General features: G+C 39.9%; 1 protein-coding gene across 2 annotated transcripts in view; it reads left to right on the plus strand.

Moving 5' to 3' along the window:
• Window positions 1-663: 663 nt before the first annotated feature.
• The window catches only part of zcchc2 (zinc finger, CCHC domain containing 2), a 29693-nt gene continuing 16568 nt past the window's right edge, over window positions 664-13788 (plus strand). Inside the window, exons 1-5 of one of the 2 annotated variants that reach the window (XM_071485632.1) lie at window positions 664-1775; window positions 6711-6831; window positions 7354-7424; window positions 11513-11584; window positions 13527-13627. In XM_071485632.1, coding sequence (XP_071341733.1) covers window positions 978-1775; window positions 6711-6831; window positions 7354-7424; window positions 11513-11584; window positions 13527-13627 — 1163 coding nt within the window. In that variant the 5' untranslated portion in view covers window positions 664-977. The remainder of the gene's footprint in view (window positions 1776-6710; window positions 6832-7353; window positions 7425-11512; window positions 11585-13526; window positions 13628-13788) is intronic. The other variant, XM_071485631.1, reaches the window with a different exon arrangement.

Below are 13788 nucleotides of genomic sequence, written 5' to 3' on the forward strand. Positions count from 1 at the left end.
ACAACTGGTTGATATTTAGCTAAAGATGAATTACCGACTGGGCAAAGTGGGCATCTGTCCTGGGGCCCCAGGTTCACTGCATGTCAGGTGGTTTTGAAAATCTGATTATTGATTATTTGCATATTTGCAATGGAATTTGCACTACCAAAGTACAACATCAACTAAAGCAGGTCCTACATGAATGGCTGTCTTGTAGAGCAGCTATGTGTCAAATCTAGTTTTAAAACCTTTATCAGTGTTTACTGTATTCGTTTATATTATGCTCATTATAGTGCTTATCAAAAAATTAAGTTTTGCTTAATCAAATTACCTGACACACAGAAAACCTGGGGCAATGCTAATATTATTTCATTATAGGAGTCTCTGGCATATAACAAAGCTGCCATGTGTGTACTGCACTTAAAAAGGAGAAGCCAAGGGAAGCGTCCATACACAATGCACAGAAGGCTGTGTGTAGGGGTCAGTACACACATTTTTGCCTTGGAGCCCTTTGACAGGTTAATATGAGCATGTATTAAATGTGTTAGATGGACAGTAACAAGAAGCCTAGAAACATTTACATTTTTAAAACACAAACAAAGAGTAAAAGGGTACATTTATTACTAGGAGAGTAACATATACACAAAAGTAAAAAAAAAAAAAATTTAAAAATGTAGTCTTTAATTATTATTTTTTTTTAATTACTTTAATTATTTTATTTCTAAAGCAGGCTACAGAAGGTCCACCGACAGCCGTAGGATGGCAGTAGGGCGCTCACCGTGCACTGCCACTCCGCCGGAAATGAGGAGCAGAAGAAGAGCGCACCGTAGGGAGAAAGCTGCAGGACTATCGCCGCGTCAGATGATTAGCTGATAGTAAAAACACTGTCAAACGACTCTAGTTCGCCTCTGTTTTCAGCATTACGAAACGGTGTAAGTGGTCAATAATGTATATTGGTCCGTCATTTACACTTTGAAGCCTCTCTCGCAGCGCTGATAATGCTGAAAATGAAACTACCGATGAAAACGGGCGAGGAAGGAGGCGACGAAACGGCCGAGGACGATTCATTGGATCAGTCGGAGCACCAACATGTTCCCAGGGCGGTATCTCCCTGCTCGGTGTCCGACAGGCTGGAGGAGTCGCTGAGACCTCATGTGTATCCACCCCAGCTGGACAAGGAGACTGTTTTTGAGTGGTTCGGCCTCCATCTAAACCCCGCTAAGCGGATCGAGTTCATGTGCGGGCTCCTACATATGTGCCAACCCCTGGAGCTACGTTTTTTGGGATCTTATTTAGAAGACCTCGCTAGGAAAGATTACCACGTTTTACGGGACTTCGAGTTTCGGGCAAACAGTCCGAGCGATTTGGGCGTTTTAACGGACGTGATTGACCCGGTGGTTAGGTCCAAACTCCTGGTCTGCCTGTCCCTCCTCGGGTCTGACAGCAGGGAATGTGCTGGAATACTCTTTCGGATACTGAGCCATGTAGACCCGGCCTTGTTCTACAAAAACTGCGACTACTCCCTTCTTCCATTCAGGGGTCCTCACCATCACCCGCTCCATCCACCGTGCCAGGACGGGAGTGTGTACGGGCGGTCGGAACAGACCTGCGGCTCCTCCGCGAACGAGACAGCGGCAGGACCTCTGGAGCAGTTGGCGCTGCTTTTTACTATGGCGTCTCTACACCCAGCTTTCCATTTCCACCAACGGGAGACGGTCCGGGGGCAGCTTGAGAAAATAGAGCTTGCTATAGAGGAGAGAAGACAGAGTCAGCTTAGGATAAACGCCCAGACAACGGTAACTTAATAAACACACATAGTACTACTGAACGCTAAGCTAACGACACATTTGCTTAACTTTTATTATTCGGAAGAGAGTTCAAGTCTCTTGCATAGTTTGCTAATGGTAAAAATATGAGTGAAATATACTTGTACAGCTAATTTGCTCATATTTAATGTGATGTTACGATACATGTTGGAGTATGCAATGGACTGTGGCAGGAAACGTCCTTTTCCTAGGCTCTGTTAGCATGAGCTGTCGTCCATGCTAACAGAGATAGCTAACATATATAAGCTAGCCGGTTGACTTTCCAGCAGCTGAGTGGTTTCAACCAGTGACAGGATCCAGTGTTTTAATGTGTTGTTCGGACCTGGTCGCCTTGGTCAGAGGATGTAGCTTCCCGTTTGTCGGGCTGTGTATCTATAGGCCTATTGGCTACCCTTATCTCCCTATTTGCCCTATTTAGTGAAAGTCATTAACAAGCTTACTGGATGCTAACCAGTGCCCCTATTAAAGCTGTAAGCAGATGAGTGGCCAAGCGTTGTTCTGGTAGTATTGTCTAATTATCCAGCAGCTTGCTACTCCAGATTGCCTATTCCAGCTGGTCTGTGCTATAACTGTGCAGCAGCAGGTGTTTGACAAAGTACTGTTAAACTTGTAGCTTTTCCAGTATATCTCCATGTTTTAACTCCAGCCAAACAGGGCAGCACCTGACTTCACTGATTTAGTCAGATCAATTGGCTGTTGTGGGGCTTGGTAAATTGGAGTGAACATTTGCACCTGTTTTTTAAAATAGCAATAGTGATAATGTGAACTGCCAAGCGAACCTGAGATTGAGCTTTCACCTACTTTTTACACAGCTGTTTCCCACTTTATCCCTTAATCTGTAGTGTAGCATTAAAGCTTTCGGTGAAATAAAAAAAAAAAAAAAAAATCAGACAACATAATGAAAGACATGCCTGTGCCCTGCAGCATACGTGTGACTTTATATAACAGTTGTAGTCATGCCTTTGATATTTGATTGGCAAGCATTTTTCCTCACCTTGCAGTTCAACCACCTGGATCAATTCAGTTCAGTTTTATTCATATTGTGCCAAATCGTAACATACATTATGTCAAGGCACTTTATAGAGTAAGGTCAGGACCATACAATATTATACAGAAAGCCCAACCTTTCCCCTTTCCCGTAATAGTAATACTTGTAGGTTTGTCAGTGTTATTGATAATAACAGCAGATAGTGGCACCAATAACAACAATAATAATAATAATAATAATAATAATAATAATAATATAATTACAACATTAATGATGATGAGTGTTGTGTTAGGTCCTCATATAAACCAGCAGGAAAAAAAGATAAAGTAAAACACGGATGTAGCATCTTTTGAGAGCTATTAGGAAAAAAAGCAGGTTTGCCGAGATATTTCCTAACTAAACCTTGAAACAGGTGGTTCTCCCCAGTCCATTTGACTAATTGAGTAGGTTCTGCCTTTAGTGAGCATATCCTGATAACTTGATGTAATAATCCCCAGGGGTTTGGGTTTAGTGATTGCAGTGATGCTTATCAAGTCCTGAGGTTGGAAAATCCAAATGTAGTAGTAGTGGGGGGGGGGATAAAGGTCTTGAACCATTATCCACAGAGGTTAGCAGGTTTTGATTCCATCTGGTTCCAAACTTATTGAAACGGCTGATCACACAGATTAGACCTGTTTCCTCCTTAATGTTTCCAGACTGTTGAAACATTAAGTGGGGTGAAATCAGAAACACAAAGTTAGTCCAGGGTTGACTTTTGAATTGATGACTTTTTCAGCATATTTGAATGAGCAAACATTTGATCCTCTTTCAAACGGTGCCTATTAATACAGGTCATATACTCAAATAAATGAAACATAAAATTTACATTTTCATAAATGGATCAGTCACATGGTAAAAAATAAGTACAACCCTACATTTGCTCACCTTCAGATCCTTAAAATTAGAATCAGTGGTTCAGTATTAGGTGTCAGTAGTTAGAAATGGAGTGCAGGTTGCGCTTGTCTTATTCAAACCTCTGATATCTAGGGTCCGGTGTTCTCTATGCTATCGAAGTTTGTAGTGTCATCATTCCTAGAGCTAATGAGCTCTCTAAGGTTGTGGATGTCTGAGTCTGGGAAGGGATTTAAAAAGATGAACAAATTATTTGAAAAAAATCACTGCATTGTAAGGAAAATCGTACAAGTGACGTAGATTTCAAATGACAGCTGATTTGTCCAGGACTGGCTGCCCCAACAAATTAAGCCCAAGAGCAGACTGTTAGATGCAAACAGAAGTTTCCAAGAACCCCAAAATGTCACCAGATCTGCCGGTAACTTTTGCAACTGTTGGTGTCAAAGTGCATGCGTCTATAATCAGAAAGAGATTGCACAAATTTGACCTGCATGGGAGATGTGCCAGGAAAAAACCTTTGCTGTCCAAAAAGAACATCAGAGCAAGACTGCAGTTTGCCAGTGAACATAAAGTCTGAAGACCAGACCGTTTTGGAATGATGAATAGAGTTATTTTGCCACAGTAACAATAGACATGTTTGGTGCAGACCAAAGACAGCTTTTCAGAAGACCCTCATAACCAACTGTGAAGCATGGTGGTGGAAATGTCATGGTTTGGGGTTGCTTTGCTGCCCCAGGGACTCTGCAGTTTGCAGTCATTGATTCAACTATGAGTTCTGCATCATTTCAAAGAGTGCTTGAAGATAATGTTAGGCCACTTCTCTGAAAGTAGAAGTTTAATCAGAAGTGGACCTTTCAACAGGCTAAAGATCAAGCACACTAGCAAAGCCACCAAGCAATGGCTCAAAAAGAAGAAATGGAGGGTCGTAGAATGGCCCAGTCAAAGCCTAGATTTGAATCCCATTGAAATGTTGTAGGAGTATTTGAAACGGGCAGTGCATGCAAAAAAAACCTCAAACATCTTGCCACTGAAGGGATTTTGCCTGGAAGAGTGGTCAAAAATGACAGCAAGACAATGTCAGAATCTGGTAAATAATGATCCAAAACACCTACAAGAAATTATTTCAGATTAAGGGTGCATTACCAGGTTTTTAGGCCAAGGGGTTGTGCTTACGTTTTCCTAATAAATTATTGAAAACAGCCAATTATCTTTGTGGTTTTGTTTAAATATACCATCTTTATCTTCAGGCACTGGACCAAATGTTTGCTTTTTCAAGTATGTTATAAAAGTCAACAGTTTACATGGGCTGTACATATTTTTTCACATGACTGTACACATACACTGTATTCATAATAATGGAAAATCTCTTCCCTAATCTGAAGTCATGTGAGGAATGCAAAACTGTTCTGTAGCTGACTCTCAAGTGTCAAGAGTTTCCCTTCAGCACATGAAAAACCCCTCACCGCTGCGGGTTATCCGCCGTAGATTAATCACTATTTATGTGAGTGTCTTGTTGCATAATCCACACATGTGGTACATTTGGCAGTTTACATTAAGGATGCTCTCATCAGTTGAGCAGTGACTGGAAATAATTTGCCAGTATCTACTATAAATAAGCACATCAGTGGTTTTACTGAAAAAGTAATTGTAAAACAGGCCTTGTTGCCAAACCAACTACTTCTAAATTTTTTGTTTCATGTGACTAAAAGCAGAACTCCACCCATTTTACCCATCAAAGTCTGTCATTAGGTGTTAGGGAGTACTACTGCATTTGTAAAAAAACAGAAAACAAGCTTTTTGTGCTTCTGTGCGCAAAAATATCTTAAGTGATGTCACTTGAGTCAGCGTTGGCAGGGACTGAAGACATGATGAAAGTGAAAAATATTTCCAGGTGTGGAGTTAGGAAGAAGTGAGCATACCAGACCTCTGCAGCTTGCTCCTCATCTCTGCCTGAAGCTCTAGGCTACATTAGTGCTAGTAGTATACTGTATCACACCAGAATGTCTGACCAATGTCTGCGGTTGAGTTGCACTGGAAGTAATGGGGGAGGGGTAATGTAGGTGCTGGTGCTGCATGCTGCATATGTTTTCTTTTCTTTTCTTTTTTTTCTTGACTGTCCATTGGTAGTCCACCAGTGTTACCGGAGTGCAGTACTGAACCCAAGGAGTGCTCTTTTATTACCGTGAGTGTACCTTTAAACAACTCCGTGGGGCTGTCTCTCTTCTAGATGAATCCATGAGGTTGACATCATTGTGAGTTGGGGCCTGGCCTGGTGAAGATGTGCGGCTCTTAATAAAATCACCCTTGCCATTTTTAGAGAGATGTTCTGTGTCTGGACTGTGGCCCTGTCAGAGGGAGGTCAGAAACAAACAGTGGTAACTGGTGTTTCTTTGTGCTTACATAAGGTCTGCTCCATCCCTTTGACTGGGAGACAGTTATGCTTTAGTTGCCTTTTTGAAATCCCACAGGCTATGTTTACATGAATGGTTTTGCTATTCTATTTCCTTTGGTATTTGTATTATACACATATATTTGTTGGTCACTGCCTTAAGCTTTTCAACATTTAAAGTACCTTTGTTTGATCTATCTGTTATATTGTACTTTGTCAGAGATTAGTGGGTTTAGGCTTTTCAATCTTAGTCACTTTGGAAAACTGAATAAATAGAAGATATTGGGATAGTAATCCTATATTACTATGCTGAAAAATTATGTCATCCAACAAGTTCTTGAAACACCATGTTTATTATGTTCTGTTATCTCAATGTCTTCTATGTCACTTCCTGTTTGTTTTTTGTTTTTTGTTTATCACGTTTTCTTACCAATAAAAAAACAAAACAAAACATCTAATAACTTAACTTTAACATGATACCACTGGTGTGATTCTGCAAAACATCAAGGCTGTTTGATATTTTTATGAAACAATAGGTTATAAATTATGTTCTTATAACACATTTTATGGTTGTGCTAAAATGTAACATTAAAATTCAAACAAACCAGTAACTAACTTTGTGTTTTTTGCTTTCTAGGAGCTAAGGGGTCAGAAGGTGGATTACCTGCCCTCTCCACCGCTTGGTTTGGGAGAGTGTACAGCTTCCCATCCTCCTTGTCAGAGCCGACGCTCCAGCCGCTGGGCAGCACAAAGAGAAGGTAAATGGAAACAGTGTGTATACTGTATATGATAATTGTTATTAATCTGATGCTGGTACAACAGGGAACTGTGCAGCATTATGATTTGTGGACCCAGTTTCTTCAGCCTTCTTGACGAACACCTGTCAGAATTGTAGATTTTGAGAAAGCAGGGACATTTGTTACTACAGCTAGAATTCTTTTTTGTAAAATAAATTTTATTTTCCTTTTTCTGTCATTCACTTGGCCCTGTATGTTTTCATGCATTTTAGGTTTACAGTTTTTACAGTGACAGTAGAGCCCCCTCACATTTTTCTGTATTTCCTATAATAAAATTTTGAGCAGTAAGTTTTGTGGACATGTACAGTAGAAAGTTCATAGTAGGCACTTTAATTGTATGAGCCTAAATAATTAAAAAGGCCCTCAGAAGACATATGCTAGTTTTTGTGAAGTTGGTATTTGCTTAGTCCCAGTAGCTGTGTTTGTCTTTGTCCTTGTCACAGAGTCGTAGTAATAGTGAATTTCTGCTCTCTGTTGCTGCAGCGGTGCATATAGAGGGAATTGTGCTCAGGGGCATCTCTCGGACCAGAATAGACAAAGAATACAACTTTGAGGTAGGTAACACCACTACACACACACACACACACACACACACACACACACACACACACACACACACACACTTGTACTTCTATCTTTGTGAGGACACTCATTGACATAATGCATTCCCTAGCCCCTTACCCTAACCTTAACCATCACAACTGAGTGCCTAACCCCAACCCTGACCCTAACCTTAACCTAAACCTAATTCTAACCATAACTCTAAAACCAAGTCTTAACCCTCAAAATGTGATTTTAAGGTGTCTCAAAAAGTGAGGACCGGCCAAAATGTCCTCACTCTGTTAGTAAAATACTTTTTTTGGTCCTTACTATGTAGCAAGTATAAGTACACACATACACACTCACTGCTCTTCTATAATGTCTGGTGTGTGATTAGGTATGTTTATCTATGTAATCTCAAGAAAGTAAGACTGTTTACACTGAGTTCTGTTTGGTGTTTCCTGTAGTGTACCTGCTGGATACTACACGCACACACACATACATGCACACACATGCACATGCACATGCACATGCACATGCACATGCACACACGTTCTTGTTTTCCGCTCTGCTGATAACACCTTCCTGCATGTGTGCTCTCAGCTTTGGTAGGTAGCCAGTTCACGGTTGGCTTGGTAATGGAGTGTAACAATAATATTGTGGAGAAAAAACACAAAGCATTAAAGCTGATGAAATTTAATAGAAGAAACTTTCAAACAACCACATCAGTGCCTGCTTTTCTATAGGGCTCAGAAACACAGGGACACAGTACCATTAACATACAGTCTCTTTCAGTCCAAAAACCACAATCAACCCCACACCCACACCCCACACATCAAAATATACAAAGACCTTTCTTTACAAGAAACAAACAAGCAGATGGACAGTGTGCAAGTACAACACACTGTCCTGCACCTGCCCTATTTTTAAAATTGGTGGTGGTGGTGGTGGTGGTGGTGGTGGCGGCTAGTTTTTGCAATCTCAGCAGAGCGTGTCGGGATTTGCTATATATTAGACAACAACTCCTGCTCCTGCCTCCTCACTGAATCACAGTCAGGTCAGAGGACATTATGGACTCAACTAGTCACTGTCCACAACCATTTAACAGGTTTTGTATTCTAGTTTGTGCACGAGGTGTCTTTCTGACTGGTGTCTGCTACACTCATTCTTTGGCATCACCTTCCCCTGTTGGTGTATTGTGCTGGCTGCACCTGTGCCAGCCTGTGATAAGGCTTTTTATCTCCAGCATTGTAACATTTTTGGGTAGGATTTGAACAAGGTGGCTGCCTTGTAATTTGTAGCAGCTAAATCGGACTTGACCATGCAAAAAAGAAAAAGCACACTTTGCATGTTTCCATATTATTGCAGGCATACTTTTGAGTGTGTAGGTTAGTTTTGGATAAATCTGGGGCATTTTTTTTCCTTTATTCCTTATATTTGCCCCAGCAGGTCATTGCACTCATTTAAGTCAAGTTTCCGAGTACCCTGACTTGGAAACTTGAATGCCAAGCCAGTGGCAGCCCTTCACCACTGACCATGTCCCTTCAAAAATGAATGTTCTCCCAACTCAGTAACCAACAGGAGTATTTAGTGCTCCTTCACAGGAAGAAAATATTCAGTAAGACAGATGGAGAGGAGACACGAACAGTCCTGGTGTGAGCTTTGATAGTCAAGCCAACAATACTCACTCTCCATCTGTTTGTACTGGACACAAATTATACCGACACCCACATATTCACACACGTGTTTGTTACTGCACCCATTGGTTAAATAGGCACATCACGTGGCATAATTAATATACGTAATCCACACATATGAATACTGTTTGTTACTGGGAAGGGGTAGATCTGATGTGATGTGTTGTGGTTTCTGCATTTCTATTGGAGAAAAAGGTTGACACTGCTGTGGGGATGTTCAGGTCAGGCTGTTTGGGACAGGGCAGTCCGTGCTTTACCTATATTCTCGAAGTTGGAATCGCAACCCAAGTTATTGATTTTTTTTTCCCTCAGTCCTCTACATCAGTGGTTCCCAACCTGTGGTGCGCAAAGGTTTTGCAAGTAGGCTGACATCATTGTCAAAACAGGTCAAATTTGGTGAAAAGATGTAATTATATTCACAAGTAAATAAATAAGATAAATAATGTTTTTAAAAGTTTTAAAAAAAAGATTGAAAATGTTTTTTTAAAAAAAACAAACAAAGAAAACAGCTGGTTAGCCACAGGAAGAGTTAAGGAATTAATTATTTGATTGTTACCACTAAAACAAAACATGCACTGAGAAGGCATGATTTGGCCTCCATATTGTTACAGGTTTGGATGTGGGCTGCCAAAATTTGAGATTTTGAAGTGGGCTGTGAGTTGGAAAAGGATGGGAACCACTGATCTACATCTAGTTACTTAATGTGCTGTTTTTCTGGGAACACTGACTATCAGTGTCTGCCAACAGACAGTTTCCTATAATTAAGGCCTGCACATTTTAATTTATAGTCTGTCTATTGTCATACTGCACTGAATTTCAAACCAATCCAATTGGGGCTAACTTGCAATACGAACATGTAGCTAGCTGGTGTTTAGACAGGAATGCATCCCCTTAGTTGTTGTATGTTAAGTCATAACTTGCTATTTGTGATGTAATAGCATGTAACAGCTGATTTTAATACTGCACACATGTCAAATTTAAATACAGGACTGTGCAAAAGTGTTAGCCACTAAAAGCAAAGTTAGGATGCTTCTAGATATAATGTCATTAATAGTTTTTATTTATCAATGAACATCATTCAAAGTAAACAGAAAAAAAAAAATCAATATTTGATGTGACCACCGTAAAATAGCACTAATTCTCCTCATTACACTTGTGAACAGATTTTCAGGGTACTTGGCACCAGGTTGGTCCAAGCATCATGGAGAACTTTCCATCCTTGTTCTGTGGATTTAGTCTCAGTTACTTCTGTCTTCTCATGAAATTTTTGTTGAGATCAGGGCTTTGTTTGGGCCAAACATAGACTGGCACAGGCAGCTGACTGGTGGTCAGTCAGTGACAACACAGTTAGACTGACGTTTATTGATCTGATAATTTATAGTTAGGTTTTTGGTCTGGGACATTAAATGAGCATTAATCAAGTCATTTTTAATGAGCCAGTTCTGATCAGTATCCAGTCACGAATGGCTCGGCCTTAAGAATTACACAGTGGCACTGTCCCTGTCCCTGGATTCTAAGGCTCGTACAGTCACTCATTATCACAAACAGACAAATAATAAACAAATCTATTTTAATTACAACCTAATCTTACTTGTACATTGAGAATTTAGACTTTTCTGTGATGTTTATTTTGCATAAAGACTAGAAAATGTTAAGAAAATGAAAAGTATAAGTTGACCAGACTGAACCCTTACATAACTATGGTACATGTTTTCTTCTGTGAGTCAAGCTGCAGCTAACAGCAGCTTGTTTCTCCAGATCCAGATCCAGACGGCTAATGACTAAAATCTTTCATCTAGTTAAAACATTGTTGTAAACATGTGGCTTAAAACTGGATAAAAAGTGAATTTTGACACTGTTGACATTCCACCACAACAACAACACTGACACAAGCACAAAGGACACCAAAAGAAACAGACCATTACCTTGACTAAAACTACAGATTCCTCTCAGTTTGAAAATTGCTGGAAACATTTGGCATATTTTTAAGTACATTAACTCAACAAAATGTATAGAACATAATTCTAGTACAAAAGTTAAACCCATTAAAGCTTTAATGGGTGTAACTAATGTCATATCTACATGATAGACGAGAAGGCCCTTGGGGAGTTAGCCTCCTCTCCTCTTTTCTTTTCTTGTCTGTTCTCATCACACTTACTATGTTTTTTGTGTTATTATGTTTTAAATTTTTTGTTATTTTTAATTGATCTCCATAAGTACATCAGCTAAATCAGTGTTATGTAATCTTCTCCGTTTGGGTACTTTGCTATGTGTGTATTTACCATTTACTGTGACATTATTCTCATTATACCATAGCATAGCCCAGTTTACTTTACAACATTGCTGTTGTCAGCTTCTCATTGTAGTCCATGTGGTGATGGAGGTTGTCTTCTGTTGTGTTTCAGGTGAAGTGGTCAGACTCTTCTTCCAGCAGTGTGACCAAGACCCATCTGGAACTGGAGAACTTCCTTCTTAAGGTTCCCACTTTTGATTTTTCACTCATCTATGACAAAGTGGCTCAACTTATTTGTCTTCCAATCAGTCACACAGGCAAGAAAAATCACAGTTCCTTGAGAGCCGCACCACTCTAAAGGCACAGACATCCACATCGCTGTGGACTTTTCTCTGGTCATGCGGTTCCTGTTATACTACAACTGAGAGCCGGTCGGTCTGGCGTTCCAAGCATGTGTATTTCCCAGTCCACTCTCCGTTCCAGTTGTTGACCGCAATGCACCAAGACGATGGTTGCCTTTTGCCAGCAAGAGGCAAAAATATAATGCGCGGCCATTTAATAGGAGAATAGGGCCAGGAGTTCAACATCGTTTGGTTGTCTATGTATTGTTTCAGGTAGAATCAAATGAATGTGGGTGACACCGGCTTTCCTCACACAACCTCTCTTCAAAATAGAAGCGGACTTGGTGTACATATAGTCCTCAAAGTCACAAATTTTTGGCTGCATGTAAATGTACATCAAGACTTCAGGTGTAGAAAAAGTGGTGTTTAGAGGGCACCACTTCTCACACTATTGAACCTTTGCTAGTGCTACATTGGAGGCACCAGATAAATATCTTAAATTTGTAGAAGCTAGAACCAATTGAAACCAGATATGCACCCTTTAAAATTAGCTGAATCATTTGTGTTAGGATTATCTTTGCATTTTATTTTAATGTAGCTTCAAGTGGTGGTGCATTTGCAGCAATCCTGCCAACAGTTTGTTGACATTTTTTGAGATATCATCAAAAATTTTAAAAATCTCCAACTCAGAATTACAAATGGGAGGTTGATGGTTTTTCCCATTTGGCTGGTGGAATTACGGTTTAAAATATATGACATGGACATGGCATTAAATTCAGAATTTTTGTTGTTGTTGTGTTTCATAGCTGCATCCATGCTGTCTACATTTACAAACAGGATCAGGGGACATCATGTGTTTGCTTTCCAACAAGTGTCCATTGAATTATCTATAATCTTAAGTAAAAGTTTGACCAAACAGGGATGGATTACTGTAGGCAGATATGTTGAAACTTAGTTAAATCAAAGTTCAGTTTATGATCTGGTGCCATGGTGGTGACATGATGAGTGTGTCAGCACCATGGACAGTGTTGGAGAGGGATGCACCCATTGAACCTTTTTCACATAAGATCTGTTGTCACAGTAGTAAAGGTGCATGTGTAAATATTTGAGTGGGTAAAGGCTGAATTCATTTTCAGGGTCCTGGTATTGTGCGTGCAGCTCATTGTCACTGTTATGGCTTACTGGGACACTTTAATGGAACATAACACCTGTGATTTTCTTGCTATGACAAGTCAAAATATCTACTGTATGTGAAAAAGCCTATTTTTCCTTATTAAGAAAAAACAAATCGAGACAGAGAACTGTTAAATGAAGAATATTGCCCTGGTTTTTCTGTTGGTTATAGAGTGGAATGATTGTCAAGGAACAGAGCAGATGTCAACATTTAAAATGGTCAAGCAGCAAATAACAAGATAAATGTACTTGTTCAAAAGTAAACAAATTTTCACTATTCAGTCTCCTTAAATAATCCTGTCTTGTTTTAATAATGGTTTTGTCTAATAATTCAACTACACCTGTCAAAAGATTTGTTTTCACTCGTCACCTTTTGAGGTACAGTGTGCAAGAGAGTTTATAAAGTTTATATATAAACTCCAGACCTCGTCTAGAAGACAGTTCCTCAGGTTAAAGATGTAAACGCTGACACATTCTTTGACTTAAGCTTAAATCATGACAGGTGAAGCTGAACCCAAAGCCACGCTGCTGCATTAGATTGCAGATATGACAGGGTTACACACAAATAACTGTTGTAGTTGTTAAGGCAGATGATGAAAGCTCTGTTTATGCCTGTAACCTGTTTCTCAGTGAATCCTGCCTGTTGTTTACCTTGTGTCTTTCTGTCTTCAGCTTCCTAAGGATCAGTGTACTGAGTCTTTTGAGAAGAGCATCCTGAGGCTTCTGAACCAGGGGGACCAGTATGAGAGCAGGGAGGTGGAGAAGAACCTCAGGTACAGTACTTTTTTTCACAATATTTTTATTTAAATTTTAGAATATATATATATATATTTTTGGGCATTTTTTGCCTTTATTGACAGGACAGTAGAGAGTGACAGGAAAGGGGCAGAGAGAGAGGGGGAATGGCATGCAAGAAAGAGTCGGGCTGGTCGGG

This window comes from Trachinotus anak, unplaced genomic scaffold, assembly GCF_046630095.1.
Source record: "Trachinotus anak isolate AG129_WGS33_773 ecotype Australia unplaced genomic scaffold, CSIRO_AGI_Tana_v1 ptg000009l, whole genome shotgun sequence".
NCBI classification, from domain to species: domain Eukaryota; kingdom Metazoa; phylum Chordata; class Actinopteri; order Carangiformes; family Carangidae; genus Trachinotus; species Trachinotus anak.